At 66.7% G+C, this 23495-nt stretch overlaps 3 protein-coding genes across 10 annotated transcripts in view; all 3 read right to left on the bottom strand.

Moving 5' to 3' along the window:
* Positions 1-3960, bottom strand: part of TBC1D14 (TBC1 domain family member 14) — a 41536-nt gene extending 37576 nt beyond the window's left edge. The window contains exon 1 of the mRNA XM_060188541.1: positions 3824-3960. Coding sequence (XP_060044524.1) covers positions 3824-3921 — 98 coding nt within the window. The 5' untranslated portion in view covers positions 3922-3960. The remainder of the gene's footprint in view (positions 1-3823) is intronic.
* MRFAP1 (Morf4 family associated protein 1) overlaps positions 1-23495 on the bottom strand; it is a 240426-nt gene that overhangs the window by 177153 nt on the left and 39778 nt on the right. The gene's annotated exons all lie outside the window — the stretch shown is intronic.
* The window catches only part of KIAA0232 (KIAA0232 ortholog), a 46417-nt gene that overhangs the window by 4664 nt on the left and 18258 nt on the right, over positions 1-23495 (bottom strand). For 2 of the 7 annotated variants that reach the window (XM_060188492.1, XM_060188493.1), the window contains exons 6-9: positions 19099-22393; positions 16543-16669; positions 9598-9680; positions 9200-9456 (exon numbers count right to left, since the gene is read on the bottom strand). In XM_060188492.1, coding sequence (XP_060044475.1) covers positions 9304-9456; positions 9598-9680; positions 16543-16669; positions 19099-22393 — 3658 coding nt within the window. In that variant the 3' untranslated portion in view covers positions 9200-9303. Of the gene's footprint in view, positions 1-9199; positions 9457-9597; positions 9681-14959; positions 15000-16542; positions 16670-19098; positions 22394-23495 lie in introns of those variants that run through there. The other 5 variants (XM_060188494.1, XM_060188495.1, XM_060188496.1 and 2 more) reach the window with 5 other exon arrangements.

Genomic DNA, 23495 nt, shown 5'->3' with positions numbered 1-23495 from the left:
CCCAGGAGCCTGGCCAGCTTGGGCTCTGGGTTCGAGTCCTGGCACTGCATGTGCCAGCCTGACACTCCAGCCTCCTGTCTCGTCTACAGATGAGACCCCTTTGTTCTTATTACTGGACCAGACGGACAGAGGAGGGGAGACAGAGACACCTGCAGCCCTGCTTCGACGCTCGTGAAGCTTCCCCCTCGCGGGTGGAGGCTGGGGGCTCGAACCCGGGTCCTTGTGCCTGGTAACATCTCTGCCCCCCGCGGCCTGTCAGGACTGAAACAAATCTGGGGGGTGGGCGGGGGGACAGCTCACTGGCCAGGCTGCCCGCTTTGCCTTCGGCACCACTCAGGCTCGAGCCCTGACACCACATGGGAGGAGCCGCAGCACCCAGGAAAGCTCCGCTGTTTCTCTGGCTGGCTCAGGCCCTAAAGGAAGGCCCAGGGCGGCCTGCTGGCAGACCCAGCAACTCAGGCCCGGAAGCCCTTGTCCGCCAGCAGAGCTGTGCCCTGTGTGTCACCTGGACTACAGCGTCTACAAACCACACACTCACACTCACACATTCACACCCTTAGTCACACTCACACTCAGTCACACTCAGTCACACACTCAGAGTCATACTCATACATTCACACTCACACTCAGTCACACACTCAGAGTCATACTCATACATTCACACTCACACTCAGTCACACACTCAGAGTCATACTCATACATTCACACTCACACTCAGTCACACACTCAGAGTCATACTCATACATTCACACTCACACTCAGTCACACACTCAGAGTCATACTCATACATTCATACTCACACTCAGTCACACACACACTCACAATCACACTCACACACTCAATCACAGTCACACACACTCATACACACATTCACAATCACACTCACACACTCAATCACAGTCACACACTCATACACACATTCACACCCACACTTAGTCACACTCATACTCACAGTCACACCCACACTCTTACACACACTCAAACATGCACACTCACACACGCAGTCACACACACTCACTCATTCACACCCACACTCAGACACACATTCACACCCACACTTAATCATACATACATTCATACACTCACAGTCATACACACTCTCACACTCAGTCACACACATACATTCACACCCACTTAGTCACACTCACACTCACACCCACACACAGTCACACACTCTCACACTCACACAAGTGCTCATACACACACGCTCACACACCCAGTCACTCACACGCTCATACACACACTCATACGCTCACACTCACACATGCACTCACACACACTCACGCACACACTCACACACACACTCACACACACTCTCACTCACACACTCACACCCACACATACTCACACACGCACACACACTCACACACACACTCACACACACACACTCACTCACACTCACACACACTCACTCACACTCACACATACTCACACACACTCACACACCACTCACACACACACACTCACACACCACTCACACACACACTCACACACACACTCACTCATACGACTCACTCAAACACACACAGACACACACACTCACACACACACTCACACACACACTCACACACACACCACACACACTCACACACACTCACACACACTCACACACACACCACACACACTCACACACACACACACTCTCACACACACTCACACACACTCACACACACACACTCACACTCACACTCACACACACTCACACTGCAGGCTGGGTGGAGCTCTCTCTGTCTCTCCCTCTCTGTCTCCCTGTCTCTCTCTGTCTCCCTGTCTGTCTCCCTGTCTCTGTCTCCCCGTCTCTGTCTCCCTGTCTCCTTGTCTCTCTCTGTCTCCCTGTCTCTGTCTCCCTGTATCTCTCTGTCTTCCTGTCTCTCTGTCTCCCTCTCTCTCTGTCTCCCTGTCTCTGTCTCCCTGTCTCTCTCTGTCTCCCTGTCTCTGTCTCCCTGTCTCTGTCTCCCTGTCTCTGTCTCCCTGTCTCTCTCTGTCTCCCTGTCTCTGTCTCCCTGTCTCTGTCTCCCTGTATCTCTCTGTCTTCCTGTCTCTCTCTGTCTCCCTGTCTCTGTCTCCCTGTATCTCTCTGTCTTCCTGTCTCTCTCTGTCTCCCTGTCTCTGTCTCCCTCTCTCTCTGTCTCCCTGTCTCTCTCTGTCTCCCTGTCTCTGTCTCCCTGTCTCTCTCTGTCTCCCTGTCTCTGTCTCCCTGTCTCTCTGTGTCTCCCTGTCTCCCTGTCTCTCTGTCTCCCTGTCTCTGTCTCCCTGTTTCTGTCTTCCTGTCTCTCTGTCTCCCTGTCTCTCTCTGTCTCCCTGTCTCTCTGTCTCCCTGTCTCTCTCTGTCTCCCTGTCTCTGTCTCCCTGTCTCTCTGTCTCTGTCTCCCTGTCTCTCTGTCTCCCTGTCTCTGTCTCCCTGTCTCTCTCTGTCTTCCTGTCTCTCTCCCTGTCTCTGTCTCCCTGTCTCCCTGTCTCTGTCTCCCTGTCTCTGTCTCCCTGTCTCTCCCTGTCTCCCTGTCTCTGTCTCCCTGTCTCTGTCTCCCTGTCTCTCCCTGTCTCTGTCTCCCCCTTGTCCCCGCTCTGCTCTCGGCAGCCTGCGTTGTGCCCAGTGACAGCCAGACAACAACAACGACGCCGACGACGAGGAGCACAGGTACAGCGGGCCCGGCGCTGGCTGCCGCGGAGCACCGGTAGAGCGCGCGCACCGCTCTGCGCCGGGTCCCGGGTTCAAGCCCCGGCCGCCCTCCGCGGGAAGCTCGGTGAGCAGCGCGGGGCTCCGAGTCTCCGTCTGTCTCCGCTCAAAGCAGGTGACCGGCGGCTGCCCACGGCCCAGACACACGCACGGCCGCCGGGTCGGGGTCGGGGCTCCGGGGCGTCGGGGCGGAGAGGCGGAGAGGCGCCCCGGCCCCGCACGGCCCCGCACGAACTTCCCGCAGCGACGCTCCGGTCCCCGCGGGCGGCAGGTCGGGTCTCAGGTGTCCGCCGGCCAGCAGCACCCCGGGGCCCCCACCCCGCACCCCGGGCTCAGAGGAGGGAGGAGGGCTCCCCGGTGGAGGCGGCGCCGGGGTCCCGGCGGCTCCTGTCCCCGCGGGCGCCCCGCGTGGGAGGGAAACTTCTGGAGTTCCGGGAAGGGAGCAGCGCCCGCATCGCCGCCCCCGCGCCCCCGGCGCCCCTGCTCCCCGGGCTCCTCCGCGCCCGCGCCCGCGCCCGCGCCTCCCGCAGCGGCCGGGCCGCCCGCGCTTCCTCCCGCACCTCGGGCCCCCCGCCCCAGGCCCCGCAGGCGCCCGTGCGATCCCTCCAGCCGCCCCGCCACCCCGCGATCGCCGCCCCCGCCCAGGCCCCGCCCACCGGAGCAGGAGGCCCCGCCGCAGTACCGGAGTCAGCGCAGCCCGGACGCCATCCCGTCCGCGGCGCACAGCCCAGGCCCGGCGGACCCGCGACCGCGGCGGCGGCGGCGGCGGCGGCGGCGGCAGGAGGGCGGCGGGCGGCCCGGCCGGCAGGTGCACCGACCCGGGTCCCCGCCGCAGGCCCCGCCCACCGCGCCGGGCCCCGCCCACACGCCGGCGACCCCGCCCATCGCCCGGGCCCGCCAATGGGCGGTCGGCCCCGCCCCGCACGCTCTCGCCCCGCCCCCGACGCGGCCCCGCCCCCTCGGCGCGCTCTTCCGCCCTCCGCCGCCCCCGCCCGCCCTCGCGCCCCTCCCCCGCCTCCCGCCGCGGCTCCCGGGGCGGCGGCTCCGACGCTCCTCCCTCCGGGGGCCGAGCGGCGCCGCGAGGGGCGGGGCGAGGGGCTCTCCGAGTCCGCCGAGGCCCCGGGGACCCCCGCAAGGCCCCCTTACCCGGTCGGCTCCACCCGCGGCCATCTTGGAAGTGGGAAGCGGCGGGGGGCGGGGCGCGCGCGGGCGGCCGGGCGCGGCCAGGCGAGCGCCGAGCGCATCGATGGGGCCGGCTGCAGGTGCGCGGGGCGGGGCTGCAGGTGCGCGGGGGGCGGGGCTGCAGGTGCGCGGGGGGCGGGGCTGCAGGTGCGCGGGGGCTGGGGCTGCAGGTGCGCGGGGCGGGGCTGCAGATGTGCGGGGGCTGGGGCTGCAGGTGCGCGGGGCGGGGCTGCAGATGTGCGGGGGCTGGGGCTGCAGGTGCGCGGGGCGGGGCTGCAGATGTGCGGGGGCTGGGGCTGCAGGTGCGCGGGGCTGGGGCTGCAGATGTGCGGGGGCTGGGGCTGCAGGTGCGCGGGGCGGGGCTGCAGATGTGCGGGGGCTGGGGCTGCAGGTGCGCGGGGCGGGGCTGCAGATGTGCGGGGGCTGGGGCTGCAGGTGCTTGGGGCGGGGCTGCAGGTGCGCGGGGCGGGGCTGCAGATGTGCGGGGGCTGGGGCTGCAGGTGCTTGGGGCGGGGCTGCAGGTGCTTGGGGCGGGGCTGCAGGTGTGCGGGGCGGGGCTGCAGGTGCGGGGCGGCCGCCGTGGGCACAGTTCTCTCCTGGCCTGTGCTTCATTCGGAGAGCGAGGGAGAGGAGAGGAGAGCGGAGGAGGGGGAGCGATGGCGGAGAGGGAGAGGGGAAGGGCGGGGTGCACCTGCGGCAGCGCGAGGACCCGGGTTCCAGCCCCCAGCCCCGCCTGCAGGGGGGAAGCGTCAGAGGCGGTGGCGCAGGGCTGCCGGTGTCTCCCGCCCTGTCTGCCTTCCCCTCCCGGTACCCGACCAGTACGGAGAATAAAGATGACAAGAGGGAGCGGGGCGGAGAGGGAGGAGGCCGTGCCCGCCGTGCCCCCGCCTGGCCCCTCGTCTGCGTTCTGGGTCACCTGGCATCCGGGGTTTTCCGTAGATCCGGGTCCCGGGGCACGAGGCGGGATCAGCAGCCCCTGGTCCGTCTGCACTGCGCGCGGGGAGGGGCCGGAGACACCCCCCCCCCCCCGCACCGGAACTCTTTATTGTTTTTATTATTATTTATTTTCCCTTTTTGTTGCCCTTGTTGTTTTCTTGTTGTAGTTATTATTGTTGTGGTTATTGATGACGTCGTTGTCGGAGAGGACAGAGAGACATGGAGAGAGGAGGGGAAGACAGACAGACACCAAGGGTCGGGGAGACAGCATGATGGCTCTGCAAAGAGACTCTCATGCCTGAGGCTCCAAAGTCCCAGGTTCAGTCCCTGCACCACCATGAGCCAGGGCTGAGCAGGGCTCTGGTTTAAAAAAAGAAGGAGAGGGGGTCGGGCGGTGGCGCAGAGGGTAAAGTGCACGTGGTGCAAAGCGCAAGGACCAGCGTCAGGATCCCGGTTCGAGCCCCGGGCTCCCCACCTGTTGTTAAAATTTCGGACGGCTCTTGCCGGGCGGGTCTAGCTTCGCGGTGGTGAACAGAGACGCGGAGACAACGGCTGGGCAGGGCAGCTGTATTTCTTTATTCAGGAACAACGATTCATAAACTAAGACAAACTAATCCCCAAACAGAACTCCGCTGTCTCTTTGCGGCGGCGCAAGCACTCTCTCTTACTCTGGAACTCAGGAACTCTCCAACTCTGGAACTCTCGTACTGGGGAGCCCTCTGAAACTCTGGCACTCTCGAACTCAGGAACCCTCTCCCGGGGTCCCTTGGGGCGGGGCCAAGCGGCCCGCGAAATTTACTGGACTGATGCAATTCTCTTGGCGGGGGAGGGCTAGAACAAACCAGTGTAAAGCATGCGACACCCACCTGCAGGGGAGTCGCTTCCCAGGCGGTGAAGCAGGTCTGCAGGTGTCTGTCTTTCTCTCCCCCTCTCTGTCTTCCCCTCCTCTCTCCATGTCTCTCTGTCCTGTCCAACAACAAAGCAACTCAACAATGGCAATAATAATAACCACAACGAGGCTGCAACAACAAGGGCATCAAAAAGGGGGAAAAATGGCCTCCAGGAGCGGTGGATTCATGGTGCAGGCACCGAGCCCAGCAATAACCCTGGAGGAGAAAAAAAAAAAAGAAAGAAAGAAAGAAAGGAAGGAAGACAAGACACCTGCAGACCTGCTTCACCGCCTGGGAAGCGACTCCCCTGCAGGTGGGGAGCCGGGGGCTCGAACCGGGATCCTCATGCCGGTCCTTGCACTTTGCGCCACCTGCGCTTAACCCGCTGCCTGACCCCGTTTGTTTCTGACCAGAGAGCCCTGCTGAGCCCTGGCTGCTGGTGGTGCTGGGGATGGAACCTGGGGCCTCAGAGCCTCAGGCAGGAGAGTCTGTGTGCAGAGCCATTATTATTATTATTATTAATTTCCCAGAGCCCTGCTGAGCCCTGGCTGCTGGTGGTGCTGGGGATGGAACCTGGGGCCTCAGAGCCTCAGGCAGGAGAGTCTGTGTGCAGAGCCATTATTATTATTATTATTAATTTCCCAGAACCCTGCTGAGCCCTGGCTGCTGGTGGTGCTGGGGATGGAACCTGGGGCCTCAGAGCCTCAGGCAGGAGAGTCTGTGTGCAGAACCATTATTATTATTATTATTATTAATTTCCCAGAGCCCTGCTGAGCTCTGGCTGCTGGTGGTACTGGGGATGGAACCCGGGGCCTCAGAGCCTCAGGCAGGAGAGTCTGTGTGCAGAGCCATGATGTTGCCTCCCTGCCCGGCCCAGGGTTTTTTAATTTTAATTTTTATTTATTTATTATAGGATAGACACAGAAACTGAGAAAGGAGGGGTAGATAGAGGGAAAGAGACAGAGACTCCTGCAGCCCTGCAGGTGGGGACGGGGACTTGAACCTGAGTCCTTGTGCCTGGCGATGTGTGTGCTTAGCCAGGTGCGCCACCGCCCGGCCCCTTCAGCCCAGGATTGAAGTCTAGGGCCACAGGGAGGCCAGTGGCCGCGGGGTTCTGCCGCCTCACCCCGTGGGCGGCGCCCGGCAGATCCCCACACTAGGAGCTGCTTCTCCCTCCCCCTCCCCCTCCCCCCCCCCCCATGTCGATGTCCTGACGCCTGGGCTGGGTGACTGCAGGCTGAGAAGCTGGGGCCGGTGAGCCGGATGGATGGGCAGCTCCGGGCTGGGTGACCCCTCCCCACTGGGCCCAGCAGCGCCACCCCCTCAGCGGCTGTCCGATCCGCCCTGACGGGGTGAGCACCTCCAAGGACGTGACAGTTCAGCACACCCTCCGCCGCAGCACGCGGGAGCCCGGTGTCTCTCCCCCTCAGACAGTGAAGCCGGCCAGGGAGGTGGGTGGCAGGCCATGTGTCCTAGGTCCTGGGTTGGTTCCCAGCGCTGGTGTAAAAGAAAGTGGGGGGTGGCGCACCTGGCTGAACTCACATCACGGTGTGCGAGGACCCGTGTTCGAGCCCCGGTCCCCACCTGCAGGGGGGAAGCTTCACGAGCGGTGGAGCAGGGCTGCAGGCGTGTCTGTCTCTGGCTCCCTCTCCCTTCTCGCCGTGTCTGGCTGCCTCATCCAATAAGTAAATGGAGGCTCAGGAGACACAGGGAGACCCCGGCTTGGGCCCGAAAGGCGCTTCGCGGGGCGGGGGGGTGTCAGTGAGGGCAGCCCAGGCTCGAGAGCCGCGGGGTCTGAGCGGGTGTCCCTGGAGCCTCGTAAACAGCGCGCAGCCCGGGCTTGAACCCAGGGCCTGAGGCCCGGGAGTCGCAGCACCTTCCGGCTAAGCTCACTGTGGACTCACTGCTGGGGGGGGGGGGCATTTCTTTCTCTTCCGGCAGGGCACCTGTGCGGGGGCTGTGTGCGGGCAGGGGGGCCGGCGCCCTGCCCCTCCGCCTCCCGCCTCCCTCTCAGGGGCAGCCCGCCGCTCTGCCCCACCCACGGCACCCCGGGCCCTGCGCGAGGTGCTGGGGCTCGAACCCGGGGCTCCTGTCCTACCAGGAGCCGGGCACTCACCGCCGGCTGCCCCTCTGTCTCCCGGCCACACCCGCTGAGAGGCTGGGGGGGGGGGGTGAGCTGGATGGCAGCTCGGGCTGGGCGACCCCTCCCCACCAGACTGGCCAAGGCCCCGGAATCACCTTCCCTGGGAGCAGGGCACATGCAGGCAGCCCAGGGGCTTGACCTTGTCGCCCCGTTGGGGACAGCCCTCAGCATGGGCCCTACAGCTGGGGGTCCCAGGGGCGGGCTCCGTGTCCCCAGAGGCCAGGCCCTGCTCTTCCCAGGGGTCGGGGAGGGAGGGCTCGGGGCGGCGGTGGCGGTGGCCAGGCTGTGGGTGCAGGGAGGGAGCACAGGGGTCGGGGGCTGACCCCCCTCGGAACCGCCCGCCACCACCCAGTTCTGAGCGGCCCAGGGCTCCGCTTTCATTGTGTGCGTGACTGTGACGGGCCGGGGAGATGAGCAGAGAAGCGAACACGGGGCGTCTCTCCGGACACCCCCGCCCCGCCCCGCCGCGCCCCGCCACCGGTGCTGCTTTTAAGTCTTTATTTGGTGTTAACTTCACAAGAAAACAAAAGCGTCAGTTATTCTGGGGTTCGTGAACTGAGGACGCCGCCGGGCAGGGCAGGGCAGGGCCGCACGGAACTGAAAGCCTGGGGCGGCGGGCGGGCGGCGGGCGGGCGGCGGGCTTCAGCCAGGTGGGTGGGAAGAGAAATAAATACGGGGCCGCCCGCCGCCCGCCGCCGCCCGCCCGAGCCCCTGGATTTGAGTGCAGGCGCCAGCCGACCTCGGGAAGCTCCGGGAGAAAGGAAAATACATAAACCTTAGAGAGTCTGTAAATAAATAACAGGAACGCAAACCCTGGCACACGCACACGCTGACACACGCACACGCGCCCGCGGCAAAGGCCAGGGGCGAGGGGCCAGGGGCGAGGGAGGGGGCGGGCGGGGCGGCCGGGCTTCCCGCGGCGGACACCAGCCCCGCGCCCCCTCGGTCTCTGGTCTCTGCTCTCCCCGCCGACGTCTGCGGCTCGGCTTCTGCGAATGAGGCGCCTCCCTGGGCGCCGCGGGAAGAGGCTCTGCGGGCTGCGCTAGCGGGAGGCTCCAGCCCGCACACCAGCCACGCCGCCCCGGCTGTCTGTCGGTCCGTCCGGCCGTCCCTGGGGCTGGGGTCCGCAGTCTGAGGGCAGCTTTGCTTTCCGGGGCGGGGCGCTCGCTCGGATCCCACCGCCTGGCCGCAGCCCACCCCAGGGCCTCGGCGACCGCCGGCTGGCAGGGCAGGGGGCAGGGGGCCGGGGCTGCGGGGCAGGGGCGGGGGGGGGGGGGGCCGGGGCTGCGGGGCAGGGGCTGCGGGGGCAGGGGGGCGGGGGGCAGGAGGCTGCGGGGGCGAAGCAGAAGCAGCGACGCTCTGGGACGAGCACATGCACGCGCTCCACCGGACCGGACCGGGCGGGACCGGGCGGGACTGGCGCTGGACGAGTCAGTCTGTCTCCAGCGGCCGAGGAGAAGCCGCCGCCCGCGGGCTCAGAGCTGAGTCCGGGAGAAGAGCCCGTCCTGGCGGCGCCCTGCCCACTCGGCCGCGCCCTCGGAGCCCATCTCACCGCCGCCGCCGCCGCCGCCGGGCCGGGCCCCCGAGCTCCTCCCGGGCGCGCACCTCGCCTCGCACACCGAGGACACCTGGGCGGGAGGGACACGTCTCCGTCTCCGTCTCGGCCGCGGCTCCGCTCCCCACGGCCCCACCCGTGCGCTCGGACCCTGGACCCTCCGTGCGGGTCGGTGGGGAGCGGGGGAGGCGCAGACAGACGTGCGGACACTCACCCTGTTCAAGTCCACCCGCCGCGGCTGGCTCCGGCCGCTGTCTCCCTCTCCCTCGGCCTGCGGGTGACGGTCCGAGCCGCGCTCTGCACCGGGCGGGACGGGACGGGACGGGGTCCGTGAAGGCGCGGCCGCACAGCCTCTCCCCGCCGACACACCTGTCCCGGCCCCCGCACACCTGGGAGGCCCGCCCGGCTCTGACACACAGGCCGCGGGGCGTGCGGTGGGTCTTCCCGCCGGAGATGGCCACCCACGCGGGACACGGGACGGGCGGCGTGGGGCGGGCAGGGCTGCGCCCACGTGTCCCGCTCAGCTCCCGGGTGGGGGGCACCGCGGGGCCCCCCGCGGCCGAGGGTCCCTCCTGCGGGCGCCTTCACGCACCCAGGGGAGCGGGACGGGAAGTCCGCGCTGGAGAGGCCTCAAGCCCAGGAGCGGCCCGCCTCCCGTGAGCCGCCCCACACACGCCTCCCGGGCACAGACGGGGGCACAGACCCGCAGACCCGGCCCTCTGGAAGGCCCGGGCTCACACACAGCGTGCGTGCGTGCGTGTCCGTGTGTGTGTGCGCGTGCGTGCCCGTGCGTGTGTGCGCGTGTGCGCGTTCGTGTCCGTGTATCCGTGCGTGTGTGCGCATGCGTGTGCGCGCGTGAGCGTGTATCCGTGCGTGTGTGCGCGCGCGCGTCCGTGCGTGTGTGCGCGTGCGTATCCGCGCGTGCATCCGTGTGTGTGTGCGTATCCGCGCGTGTGTGCGCTTGCGTGTCCGTGCGTGCGTCCGTATCCGTGCGTGTGTGCGTGTAGCGCCAGGCTGAGTGGCTCTCCCAGCGGCTCCGGCCCTGCCTTCCCGCCTCAGGGTGAGGCCGCCTGGTGCTCCGGCCCAGGCCCAGGACTCGAGGAGGCGCCCTCCGCTCCTTTCAGTCTGGGCCGCCCGCCCTGGCCCCCAGCGCCCCCACAGCCCCGCCCCGCAGGACGCCCAGCACCGCACCACACAGGCCTGGACGCAGGGCCCGGCTTGCGGGGTGACCCGGGCTGGGGCGCTGCGCTGCGGGGCTCCTGCATCTCCCCGGCCGGCAGAACTCAGGAGCCAGCGCCTCTCTGAGGCCTCCGCCAGCTCCTGGCAGACCCTGCCGCCAGCCGCCCTGTGCCCAGGGCACTTCCCGCCCACGCGGATGGGTCCCTTGGCTACAAGTGCCGTCGGGCACCGCGGCTCGAGGCTGTCCTGCTCCTGGTCCTGCTCCAGGCATTCCGACCTCGGCCCCAAGGCGGGTCACCAGGGCCACCTGGGTCACCGAAGCCACTCCTGCCCCTCACGCACCCATACCAGGCCCCCCACTCCCTCAGCCTCCCTCCTCACAGTCCCCACTCCCTCAGCCTCCCTCCTCACAGTCCCCCCACTCCCTCAGCCTCCCTCCTCACGGCCCCCACTCCCTCAGCCTCCCTCCTCACAGTCCCCACTCCCTCAGCCTCCCTCCTCACAGTCCCCCCACTCCCTCAGCCTCCCTCCTCACGGCCCCCACTCCCTCAGCCTCCCTCCTCACAGTCCCCACTCCCTCAGCCTCCCTCCTCACGGTCCCCCCACTCCCTCAGCCTCCCTCCTCACGGTCCCCCCACTCCCTCAGCCTCCCTCCTCACGGTCCCCCCACTCCCTCAGCCTCCCTCCTCACGGTCCCCCCACTCCCTCAGCCTCCCTCCTCACAGTCCCCCACTCCCTCAGCCTCCCTCCTCACAGTCCCCACTCCCTCAGCCTCCCTCCTCACAGTCCCCCCACTCCCTCAGCCTCCCTCCTCACGGCCCCCACTCCCTCAGCCTCCCTCCTCACAGTCCCCACTCCCTCAGCCTCCCTCCTCACGGTCCCCCCACTCCCTCAGCCTCCCTCCTCACGGTCCCCCCACTCCCTCAGCCTCCCTCCTCACGGTCCCCCCACTCCCTCAGCCTCCCTCCTCACGGTCCCCCCACTCCCTCAGCCTCCCTCCTCACGGTCCCCCCACTCCCTCAGCCTCCCTCCTCACGGTCCCCCACTCCCTCAGCCTCCCTCCTCACTGTCCCCCCACTCCCTCAGCCTCCCTCCTCACAGTCCCCCACTCCCTCAGTCTCCCTCCTCACGGTCCCCACTCCCTCAGCCTCCCTCCTCACGGACCCCACTCCCTCAGCCTCCCTCCTCACGGCCCCCACTCCCTCAGCCTCCCTCCTCACGGTCCCCACTCCCTCAGCCTCCCTCCTCACGGTCCCCACTCCCTCAGCCTCCCTCCTCACGGTCCCCACTCCCTCAGCCTCCCTCCTCACAGTCCCCCACTCCCTCAGCCTCCCTCCTCACAGTCCCCACTCCCTCAGCCTCCCTCCTCACAGTCCCCCACTCCCTCAGCCTCCCTCCTCACAGTCCCCACTCCCTCAGCCTCCCTCCTCACAGTCCCCCACACCCTCAGACTCCCTCCTCACAGTCCCCCACTCCCTCAGCCTCCCTCCTCACAGTCCCCACTCCCTCAGCCTCCCTCCTCACAGTCCCCCACTACCTCAGCCTCCCTCCTCACGGTCCCCACTCCCTCAGCCTCCCTCCTCACGGTCCCCCACTCCCTCAGCCTCCCTCCTCACGGTCCCCACTCCCTCAGCCTCCCTCCTCACAGTCCCCCACTCCCTCAGCCTCCCTCCTCACAGTCCCCACTCCCTCAGCCTCCCTCCTCACAGTCCCCCACTCCCTCAGCCTCCCTCCTCACAGTCCCCCACTCCCTCAGCCTCCCTCCTCACGGTCCCCCCACTCCCTCAGCCTCCCTCCTCACGGTCCCCCCACTCCCTCAGCCTCCCTCCTCACGGTCCCCACTCCCTCAGCCTCCCTCCTCACAGTCCCCCACTCCCTCAGCCTCCCTCCTCACGGTCCCCCCACTCCCTCAGCCTCCCTCCTCACAGTCCCCACTCCCTCAGCCTCCCTCCTCACGGTCCCCCACTCCCTCAGCCTCCCTCCTCACGGTCCCCCACTCCCTCAGCCTCCCTCCTCACGGTCCCCCCACTCCCTCAGCCTCCCTCCTCACGGTCCCCCCACTCCCTCAGCCTCCCTCCTCACGGTCCCCCCACTCCCTCAGCCTCCCTCCTCACGGTCCCCCACTCCCTCAGCCTCCCTCCTCACTGTCCCCCCACTCCCTCAGCCTCCCTCCTCACAGTCCCCCACTCCCTCAGTCTCCCTCCTCACAGTCCCCACTCCCTCAGCCTCCCTCCTCACGGCCCCCACTCCCTCAGCCTCCCTCCTCACGGTCCCCACTCCCTCAGCCTCCCTCCTCACGGTCCCCACTCCCTCAGCCTCCCTCCTCACGGTCCCCACTCCCTCAGCCTCCCTCCTCACAGTCCCCCACTCCCTCAGCCTCCCTCCTCACAGTCCCCACTCCCTCAGCCTCCCTCCTCACAGTCCCCCACTCCCTCAGCCTCCCTCCTCACAGTCCCCCACTCCCTCAGCCTCCCTCCTCACAGTCCCCACTCCCTCAGCCTCCCTCCTCACAGTCCCCCACTCCCTCAGCCTCCCTCCTCACAGTCCCCCACTCCCTCAGCCTCCCTCCTCACAGTCCCCCACTCCCTCAGCCTCCCTCCTCACAGTCCCCACTCCCTCAGCCTCCCTCCTCACAGTCCCCCACTCCCTCAGCCTCCCTCCTCACAGTCCCCCACTCCCTCAGCCTCCCTCCTCACAGTCCCCACTCCCTCAGCCTCCCTCCTCACAGTCCCCCACTACCTCAGCCTCCCTCCTCACGGTCCCCACTCCCTCAGCCTCCCTCCTCACGGTCCCCCACTCCCTCAGCCTCCCTCCTCACGGTCCCCACTCCCTCAGCCTCCCTCCTCACGGTCCCCCACTCCCTCAGCCTCCCTCCTCACAGTCCCCACTCCCTCAGCCTCCCTCCTCACAGTCCCCCACTCCCTCAGCCTCCCTCCTCACAGTCCCCCACTCCCTCAGCCTCCCTCCTCACGGTCCCCCCACTCCCTCAGCCTCCCTCCTCACGGTCCCCCCACTCCCTCAGCCTCCCTCCTCACGGTCCCCACTCCCTCAGCCTCCCTCCTCACAGTCCCCCACTCCCTCAGCCTCCCTCCTCACGGTCCCCCCACTCCCTCAGCCTCCCTCCTCACAGTCCCCACTCCCTCAGCCTCCCTCCTCACGGTCCCCCACTCCCTCAGCCTCCCTCCTCACGGTCCCCCCACTCCCTCAGCCTCCCTCCTCACGGTCCCCCCACTCCCTCAGCCTCCCTCCTCACGGTCCCCCCACTCCCTCAGCCTCCCTCCTCACAGTCCCCACTCCCTCAGCCTCCCTCCTCACGGTCCCCCACTCCCTCAGCCTCCCTCCTCACGGTCCCCCCACTCCCTCAGCCTCCCTCCTCACGGTCCCCCCACTCCCTCAGCCTCCCTCCTCACGGCCCCCACTCCCTCAGCCTCCCTCCTCACGGTCCCCACTCCCTCAGCCTCCCTCGTCACGGTCCCCCACTCCCTCAGTCTCCCTCGTCACGGTCCCCCCACTCCCTCAGTCTCCCTCCTCACGGTCCCCCCACTCCCTCAGCCTCCCTCCTCACGGTCCCCCACTCCCTCAGCCTCCCTCCTCACGGTCCCCACTCCCTCAGCCTCCCTCCTCACGGTCCCCACTCCCTCAGCCTCCCTCCTCACGGCCCCCACTCCCTCAGCCTCCCTCCTCACAGTCCCCCACTCCCTCAGCCTCCCTCCTCACAGTCCCCACTCCCTCAGCCTCCCTCCTCACAGTCCCCCACTCGCTCAGCCTCCCTCCTCACAGTCCCCACTCCCTCAGCCTCCCTCCTCACAGTCCCCCACTCCCTCAGCCTCCCTCCTCACAGTCCCCCACTCCCTCAGCCTCCCTCCTCACAGTCCCCACTCCCTCAGCCTCCCTCCACACAGTCCCCCCACTCCCTCAGCCTCCCTCCTCACAGTCCCCCACTCCCTCAGCCTCCCTCCTCACGGTCCCCCCACTCCCTCAGCCTCCCTCCTCACAGTCCCCCCACTCCCTCAGCCTCCCTCCTCACAGTCCCCACTCCCTCAGCCTCCCTCCTCACGGTCCCCCACTCCCTCAGCCTCCCTCCTCACGGTCCCCCCACTCCCTCAGCCTCCCTCCTCACGGCCCCCACTCCCTCAGCCTCCCTCCTCACGGTCCCCACTCCCTCAGTCTCCCTCCTCACGGTCCCCCACTCCCTCAGTCTCCCTCCTCACGGTCCCCCACTCCCTCAGTCTCGCTCCTCACGGTCCCCCACTCCCTCAGCCTCCCTCCTCACGGTCCCCACTCCCTCAGCCTCCCTCCTCAGGGTCCCCACTCCCTCAGCCTCCCTCCTCACGGCCCCCACTCCCTCAGCCTCCCTCCTCACAGTCCCCCACTCCCTCAGCCTCCCTCCTCTCAGTCCCCCACTCCCTCAGTCTCCCTCCTCACAGTCCCCACTCCCTCAGCCTCCCTCCTCACAGTCCCCACTCCCTCAGCCTCCCTCCTCACAGTCCCCACTCCCTCAGCCTCCCTCCTCACGGCCCCCCCACTCCCTCAGCCTCCCTCCTCACGGTCCCCCCACTCCCTCAGCCTCCCTCCTCACAGTCCCCCCACTCCCTCAGCCTCCCTCCTCACGGCCCCCCCACTCCCTCAGCCTCCCTCCTCACAGTCCCCACTCCCTCAGCCTCCCTCCTCACGGCCCCCACTCCCTCAGCCTCCCTCCTCACGGCCCCCACTCCCTCAGCCTCCCTCCTCACGGTCCCCCCACTCCCTCAGCCTCCCTCCTCACGGTCCCCCCACTCCCTCAGCCTCCCTCCTCACGGCCCCCCCACTCCCTCAGCCTCCCTCCTCACAGTCCCCCACTCCCTCAGCCTCCCTCCTCACGGCCCCCCCACTCCCTCAGCCTCCCTCCTCACAGTCCCCACTCCCTCAGCCTCCCTCCTCACAGTCCCCCACTCCCTCAGCCTCCCTCCTCACAGTCCCCCACTCCCTCAGCCTCCCTCCTCACGGTCCCCCCACTCCCTCAGCCTCCCTCCTCACGGTCTCCCACTCCCTCAGCCTCCCTCCTCACAGTCCCCCACTCCCTCAGCCTCCCTCCTCACAGTCCCCACTCCCTCAGCCTCCCTCCTCACAGTCCCCCCACTCCCTCAGCCTCCCTCCTCACGGTCCCCCCACTCCCTCAGCCTCCCTCCTCACAGTCCCCCACTCCCTCAGCCTCCCTCCTCACAGTCCCCCACTCCCTCAGCCTCCCTCCTCACAGTCCCCCACTCCCTCAGCCTCCCTCCTCACGGTCCCCCCACTCCCTCAGCCTCCCTCCTCACGGTCCCCCCACTCCCTCAGCCTCCCTCCTCACGGCCCCCCCACTCCCTCAGCCTCCCTCCTCACAGTCCCCCACTCCCTCAGCCTCCCTCCTCACGGCCCCCCCACTCCCTCAGCCTCCCTCCTCACAGTCCCCACTCCCTCAGCCTCCCTCCTCACAGTCCCCCACTCCCTCAGCCTCCCTCCTCACAGTCCCCCACTCCCTCAGCCTCCCTCCTCACGGTCCCCCCACTCCCTCAGCCTCCCTCCTCACGGTCTCCCACTCCCTCAGCCTCCCTCCTCACAGTCCCCCACTCCCTCAGCCTCCCTCCTCACAGTCCCCACTCCCTCAGCCTCCCTCCTCACAGTCCCCCCACTCCCTCAGCCTCCCTCCTCACGGTCCCCCCACTCCCTCAGCCTCCCTCCTCACAGTCCCCCACTCCCTCAGCCTCCCTCCTCACAGTCCCCCACTCCCTCAGCCTCCCTCCTCACGGTCCCCACTCCCTCAGCCTCCCTCCTCACGGTCCCCCACTCCCTCAGCCTCCCTCCTCACGGCCCCCCCACTGTCCCTTCCAGCCCTGTGGCAGCACGGGGCACTGCGGCAGCTCCCTGGCCCGCACAGACAGATCCTCCGCGTGGCACCGGCACTGGTTCGCGTCCCGCCTCTCCCCACAGAGTCTCCCCACAGCGGAGGCGCCGCCCTTACCACCTTCGCACTCAGAGGCGGGAAAGCGAGGGGACCCCGCGGCTTCTTCCCACCAGCTCTGCTCTCGGAGCCTCGGATCTGGTCCTCCTTGTCCCTCGGTGCTCAGTGCGGTGCTCAGTGCGGGAGGCTGTGCGGGGAAAGCGACAGACAGGTTGGCGAGCGTGCGGGCGGACCGTCCGGGCACAGACCGGCACAGCGCAGAGAGGCTGCGTCCAGGGGCAGAGAAGGCCGGGCCTCCGCTCCTCCCCGGGGTCCAGGGAGAAGAGACGGACAGGAGGAGGCTGCGCGGGCGGGCGTCCTCGGAGCAGCACCTGCCCTGCTCGCACCCGGACCGGCGGGCGGAAGCCAAGCGGAGCTGAGGCGCTGAGGGGATTCGAGCCAAGGGAGGCGCGGGCGGGCCGCGGGCGAAGCGGCCCTCAGACCCTCAGGCGGCTGCTGCAGGCAGCGCGGCCCCGGCTCGTCCTCTGGTGGCAGGAGCCCCCCCAGCCGCTCCCGGGAGGAGGCCGGTCCTGGCCCCCTGGCTCCAGGTCGGTCTCCCGCACGCGACTCCCAGCACCGCCCCTGAGCTGTGAGGAGCCAGTGCTCTCGGTCTCACCGAGTCCGACTTCATCTGGGCACCGGGCACCGGGCGGGCGGGCGGGCAGCGCCCCACCCCGGGCCCTCAGCCCGCGTCACCGTCTCACACCCCAGGAGCCCGCGGGCGGCTCTGGAGGCCGGGCCTCTCCCGCAAGGTGGGCTTCACGCGCGAGAAGGGGCACGGGCAGCCCCCGAAGAGGCAAAACGGACTCGGGGGTGGCACACGAGGCCCTGGCTGCCCGCCACCGCCACCGCCACCGGGACGCCTGCGCCCCAGCAGTCAGGAGCCGGAGGTGACGCGGGTGCTGCCACCACCGGCTGTGGAGGGGCGCTGAGGGCCCTGGGGGGTGGCCGGGCGAGCAGCAGCGGGGAGGCGCCCACCCTCCCCCCCCTCATCAGGCCCTGGACGGCCACCAGGGCGGCCACCGGGAAAAGCACCGCCCGGCGCGGGGGGGGGGGGGGGGGGGGGGGGGCGCCGCGCACAGCTGCAGCGCGGAGGGCAGAGCGGGGCGCAGAGCAGAACCGGCCTCGCTCAGACTCGCGGGGGCACAGCGGGCCGGGGAGGGGCGGACCCGGACCCGGACCCGGACTCGGACCACAAGAGCCGGCGATCCGATCTGATCGTTCACCGAGGGCCGCGGGTGGTGGGGGGCGGTGGGGGGCGCGGGGGCCGGGCGGGGCAGCCCACTTGCGGACGTGCCCCCCATGCCCGTCGTCACTCGAGGGGAAGGGAGAGGAGCCCCCCAAGACCGGCAGGTAGTGTGACGGGTAGGGGCGCACCTTGTGGTGCCCGGTGCCCCTCTGACCGCTCTGCGCCCGGGGGATCGAGGGACCGGGACGCGACGCGGCACCTGGCGGCCGCCCGACTCTGACTCCAGCGACACGACGGACGCATGGCCGTGCCAGGAGGCGGAGGGGCGCGTGGCGGGGCGGGGGGGTGCGGGGGGGGTCGGAAGGGGCAGGGGGCACATGGCTCTGAGGCTCCTGGCAGGCCGACGCCAAGGGGACCCTGAGCCGTCCTGGCACCGACCCCCAGGCCCCCCGACCCTGAGCACAGGCCACAGGCCACCTTTCACATGGAGAACATCCGTCTCACTAAGATGGCCAGCGTTCTAGACACATCCCTCCCGTTCCTTCTGCAGAGCACCGGGACTCCGGGAGTGTCCGGTGCACGGCACGTGCACCGCAGGCCACACGGGAGAGCCTCACGTCTGTCACCTATTTTTTCAAAACACCTTTTGCTACAGAAAACCTCTACCTCACACTGACACACTTCCGGTCACCTCAGGGTCTGATGTGAGAGACCACGAGAGTGATGCGATCCAGAGTGAGCTTGTCCCCACGGACTCCAGCCTGCCTCGCACTGCTGGACGGACACACAGACACACACACAGACACACACACAGACACACACACACAGATGCACAGACACACACACACAGATACACACACAGATACACAGACACACACACACACACAGATACACACACACAGACACACACACAGATACACAGACACACACACACAGATACACACACAGATACACACACACAGACACACACACAGATACACACACACAGACACACACACACAGACACACACACAGACACACACACAGATACACAGACACACACAGACACACACACAGATACACACACACAGACACACACACAGATACACAGACACACACACACAGATACACACACAGATACACAGACACACACAGACACACACACACAGACACACACACACAGATACACACAGACACACACACACAGACACACACACAGATACACACACAGATAGACACACACACAGACACACACACACACATACAGACACACACACAGATACACACACACACACAGACACACACAGATACACAGACACACACACAGATACACACACATACAGACACACACACACAGATACACACAGACACAGACACACACACACACACACACACACACACACACGTACCTCTTCCGGCCGTCCTGAAGAAACCGGGTTGTCCTCGCACACCGGGAACTGGCAGCCCGCGTGGCAGCCGCAGAAGTTGCCCGTTTCTTCCTCGCACCGCGCCACGATCCGACGACCGGCCTCTGAGCTTTCTGACTCCGGGGCCAGCGCCGCGCCCAGGCCGCACTCCAAACACGGGCTCTGCTTCCCCAGCGCCAGGAGCCCCGCGGCGTCCTCCTGGGAGTCGAGCGACGTCTGAGCGCTCTTCTCCATCCCAGACTTTCTCAACCTGGGAAGGAACTTCCCAGACTCGAGCTCCGACTTCCCGTAGTAATGGCCTTCCGTCGTCTCCGCGTCCTCTTCCAGCGGCCCGAGGTCGGCCTGGGGGTCTCCGCACGCGAGACCCTGAGAAGGGGTGGGGACGGCCACGTCGTCTTTCTCAGACTCCAACTCCGACTCGCTCCCTCCTCCCGGGGACACCTCGGACGCGGAGATGGGGCGGAAGTGAGTCCGGGGCGAGATCCGGATGGCCCTGTACTGCGTCCGGTCGGCGCCGCAGACCCGGGGGTGGAAAACGTCACTGTCTGAGTCCGAGCAGAGGATGGACTTGGGTTTAAAACCAGGGCTGAAGGAGGCGATGCCTTCGGGCTCAAAGGAACACTCGACGTGGAGAACCTGCGACAACGGGTTGCTCAGGTCTAAGGAAGAGAGCGAATATTCTAGCCCCGGGTCCTCGACCTGGAAGTTACCACAGGCTCCTAGGAAGTCTTCACGGAAGATAAAAGAGAAGCCCTTATTGAACCCACTCTCCCCGCTCTTGGGCTGATCGTTCTGCTCAAATGACACAAAGGGTTTCCACAGCTGCCTGTGGCCGGGGGCGAAACTGTTGCCCGGGGTCATGAAGACGTCCGTGCCCGCGATGGTCACCACGTCGGAGGCCGCACACTGCAGCAAGCTTCCCCTGGCGTGGCTCGGGGGCACGACCGCCCACTCCCCGTCGCTGCTAAAGGTCTGGAACTCTCCGTACACGCCCCCCAGGAGGAACGTGTTCTCTTTATCTTGGGCTGCGTCCCAAGGCTTAGACGGGGTGGTGTAGTCGCCTCCGTCCACCTTCGACAGCTCGCCGGCCGCGAAAGCGCTCTTGTCCGGGTTCTCTTGCCCCTCCCACAGGTGGTACTCGGACCTCTGCACGGCCTTGTGGGGCTCATGGAGGGGCTCCATCTTGGCCTCCGCGTGCAGGCAGCAGCAGTAGTCACTCACGTCTGTTGAGAACAGCTCCTCGCCGATCCTGTCCACCTCCACCACGGCCACAGAGCCTCGACCCGCCACCTTCGCCCAGATATCCTGCATGCCCCCCGAGCTGTAGCCTTCTCCGTGAGGGCTCTGATCCTCACACGCCTGGGCAGTCTCGAAGGCCTCGGGCTCTGGCTGCTGCTCTAGCGGGATACCACAGACAGACTCGAGTTTCGATTTTTTTGTGAAAACTAATGTGGGCATTTCTCCTAAAGTCCTACTGGTCTGCTGGCAAGTTTCATCTTGCAAAAAATCTAGAAGTTCTTCATCTACGTAATTGGACGAGACTCTAGGGACTACATAATTAATCTCCTCGGCGGCGTTGAACTGCGTGGATTCTTCAAACTGAATATTCAACGTCTCGTTGTCTGAACGCGTTTCTTCTGAATGGGACCACGGACTACAAGTCCTCGTGGAAAGATTGGAGCAATGTTCGTTTTCTTCGAAGGCACTGTTTTTGGTCCAGATCAGCAAGCGAGACTGTGTCTTCCCAAGCGTGTTAGCACTAGAATCCGCACTGTCGTCTCCCAAGTTGAGTGTTTCAAAAGAAAATGGTAAAACAGAATCACCGCATTGCACTTCAAACACTGAAAAGCCAGAGTTCACACCCGATCCTTCATGAATATCTGAAAAGAGCTCTTGATCGCCGGCCAGCAGGTGCGGGTCGAGCACTGTGCCGTCGGAGGCGGGAGAGAGGAGGGTCGGGGACTCCCCCGCGAAGCTCTCGCCGTCGCCGTCGCCCGAGCTGGACGAGCAGCACTCCCAGAACTGCGCCAGGTGGCCGAGGTCCCTCAGGAAGAAGCCCTCGGCACCCAGAGGCCTGGGAGAGTCGGTCCATATTGCACGTTGCCCTGGCAACCCCACCCCGTCCAACACGATGCAGCATTCCGCCTCGAGGTCCGCCCGCTCCTGGCTCTTCTGCCGGATCATATTCAGGATCCGACTTCCTCCCTGCGTCGCTTCTGAGGCACCGGGATCCAACATGGATTGGTCAATGTCCACTTCATAGAAGTGTGTGAATTCTGACAGATGAATGTCATCCAGGTACTTATCATCCTCGGGCAGAGAACAGAGGGAGGGCCCCGAGAGGTCGATGTCCTCGTCGAAAACTGCGGGCATCTCCACAAAGTGGCCGTTGATGAAGGTGCCCGCCGCGAGGTATGTTCTGTGGAGGCCGTGCACCGACTCGGCCAGCTCTTCCACCGCGGCCGCCGCGGGGTCGCTGGGCTCCGGCCTGCCGCGGTACGTGGTCTCGAGTTTGCTTTTTCTGCTCAGGGGCACGAAGTACTCGGTGATGGGCTCCGTGTACCACAGGGGCTCCTCCTTGTAGCGCCTGTCGCCCCTGCTCTCGGCGTGTGGGTCGCGGCCCTCCTCCCGCCCGGCGCCCGGCTCCCTCCGCGCGATCTCCTTCAGCGGCCTCTTCCCCCGCTGCTTGCAGGGCTGCTTGGTGGAGCCCCCGCCACTGCTGCCGCCGCCGCCGCCGCCGCCCCCGCCAAGGAGGCTCCGCTCGGCCTGCTCCCCGGGCCCGGGCCGCAGTGGCAGCCTGGCCCGCACGCTCCGCCCCTTCTTGCTCCGGATCTCCCGCGCCCTGGGCCTGACCCTCAGACACTTGATGGAAGCGCTCAGGTCGCCCCGGTTCCCGCTGGAGCTGGAGCCCGCCTCGCTGGAGCCCGAGGACCAGGAGCGCGGGCGGCTCTTGCCCTCAGGCCTGTGCCGACTCTGCCTTCTGTACAGCGCCGGCCGCTCCTCCGGGGCGCCGTTGCGGAACTTGTTCTCCTTGTCCCGCTGCCCTCGGCTCAGGACCCTCTCGCGCACGCTGGGGGGCGCCGCGGCGCTCCTCTCCCGGCCCGCTTCCCCTTCGCTGTGGCCGTCCTCGGGAGACGGGGTGTCGGTGCTCGCGGCGGGGGCCGTGGATGACGACGAGGAGCTGGAGTAGGAGCAGACTTTAGACTTGTTCCACACCGTCATGATTTCCTGCAGGCAAACCGGTTTCTCGGAAAGTGGAGGGAAAGCTTCGTAGTACCTGGGGGGATCAGAGGGAAGAGTTCAAATCTGGGCCCAGGAAGACACGAGCTCCTGGGAAGAAGAAAGGAGCCTCCCTTGCAACAGTCAGCTTGGGTCATCCAGGAACTCCTCGCGTCCCGCGCACTAGCCCTACGGAGAGGCGCCTCACACCGCGTCCCCCCCCCAGACCGTGTGTACACACACACACACACACACACTCTGAGGAACACGCAGGGTCAGGGTTTGTCTGCGAAACCCGAATCTCACTCGGGAAGTGAACACGGGCTGAGAGCCCCGGGCGGGCAGAGCGCCTGACGCCTGAGCAGCGGCGGAGCCGCAGAGGGTATCTGACCGCCACGCGGTGCGGTCCGGTCCGGTCACCACGAAACGTCCTGCCCACACCCTCGACCGCGGGTGCGACGTGAGCACAGAGGCCGGCGGCAGAGTGCTCTGACCTGACCTCTGTGCCGCGATCCCCCGGCCCTGGGGGTGGGGGCGGCGTGAGGGGTAAAGGCCTCCAGGGAAAAGGGTGGGAGCCGGAGGCGGCGACTACCGCGTCCAGGTCCAGGTGTCGGCAGAGAGGACACCGGGAGGCTGAGGACACCACGAAGGAGGCCGCCGGGAGCCTTCGAGCCCCAGAAGTACAGCGGTGCAGGGCCCGCTGGCTTCGGGGGGCGGGTAAGCTGCGTGCAGTGCACACCGGACAACCGACACGACCGCGGCTGCGTGTGTGCGGGGTGGTCAGGAAGGCCGGTGCAGAGCCCGCAGGAAGGTGTCCAGGGAAGGGCCGGCCTTAGGCCGTTGCCGACGCTGAGAGGACTGTTACTCCGGAAGCCGAGGCCAAGGGCACAGAGAGGTCAGAGGTCCTGTTCTCAAAAGAGCAAGCAGCGTGTGTGCCCCTACTGAGTTTGCCCCAGAGCTACAGAACAGAGCCCTGCGGGGTTCACACGCAGCGCTGAAGGGCACCAGCCACAGCAGGCGGGAATAAGCTCGGCCGTGTGCCCACTTAGGCGCGCACTTAGGAGTGGGAGGGACGCTCTGCTTCACCCACATCGCTAGTGTCAACGGCCCTAAGTGTGTGGTGACCCCTGAACTCCGCAGCAGGAAGCAGGAAGCGAAGC

The sequence above is a fragment of the Erinaceus europaeus genome, chromosome 3, assembly GCF_950295315.1.
Source record: "Erinaceus europaeus chromosome 3, mEriEur2.1, whole genome shotgun sequence".
Lineage (NCBI taxonomy): Eukaryota > Metazoa > Chordata > Mammalia > Eulipotyphla > Erinaceidae > Erinaceus > Erinaceus europaeus.
Note: the sequence above shows the minus strand (reverse complement) of the source record. Positions and strands in the feature narration are given on the sequence as shown.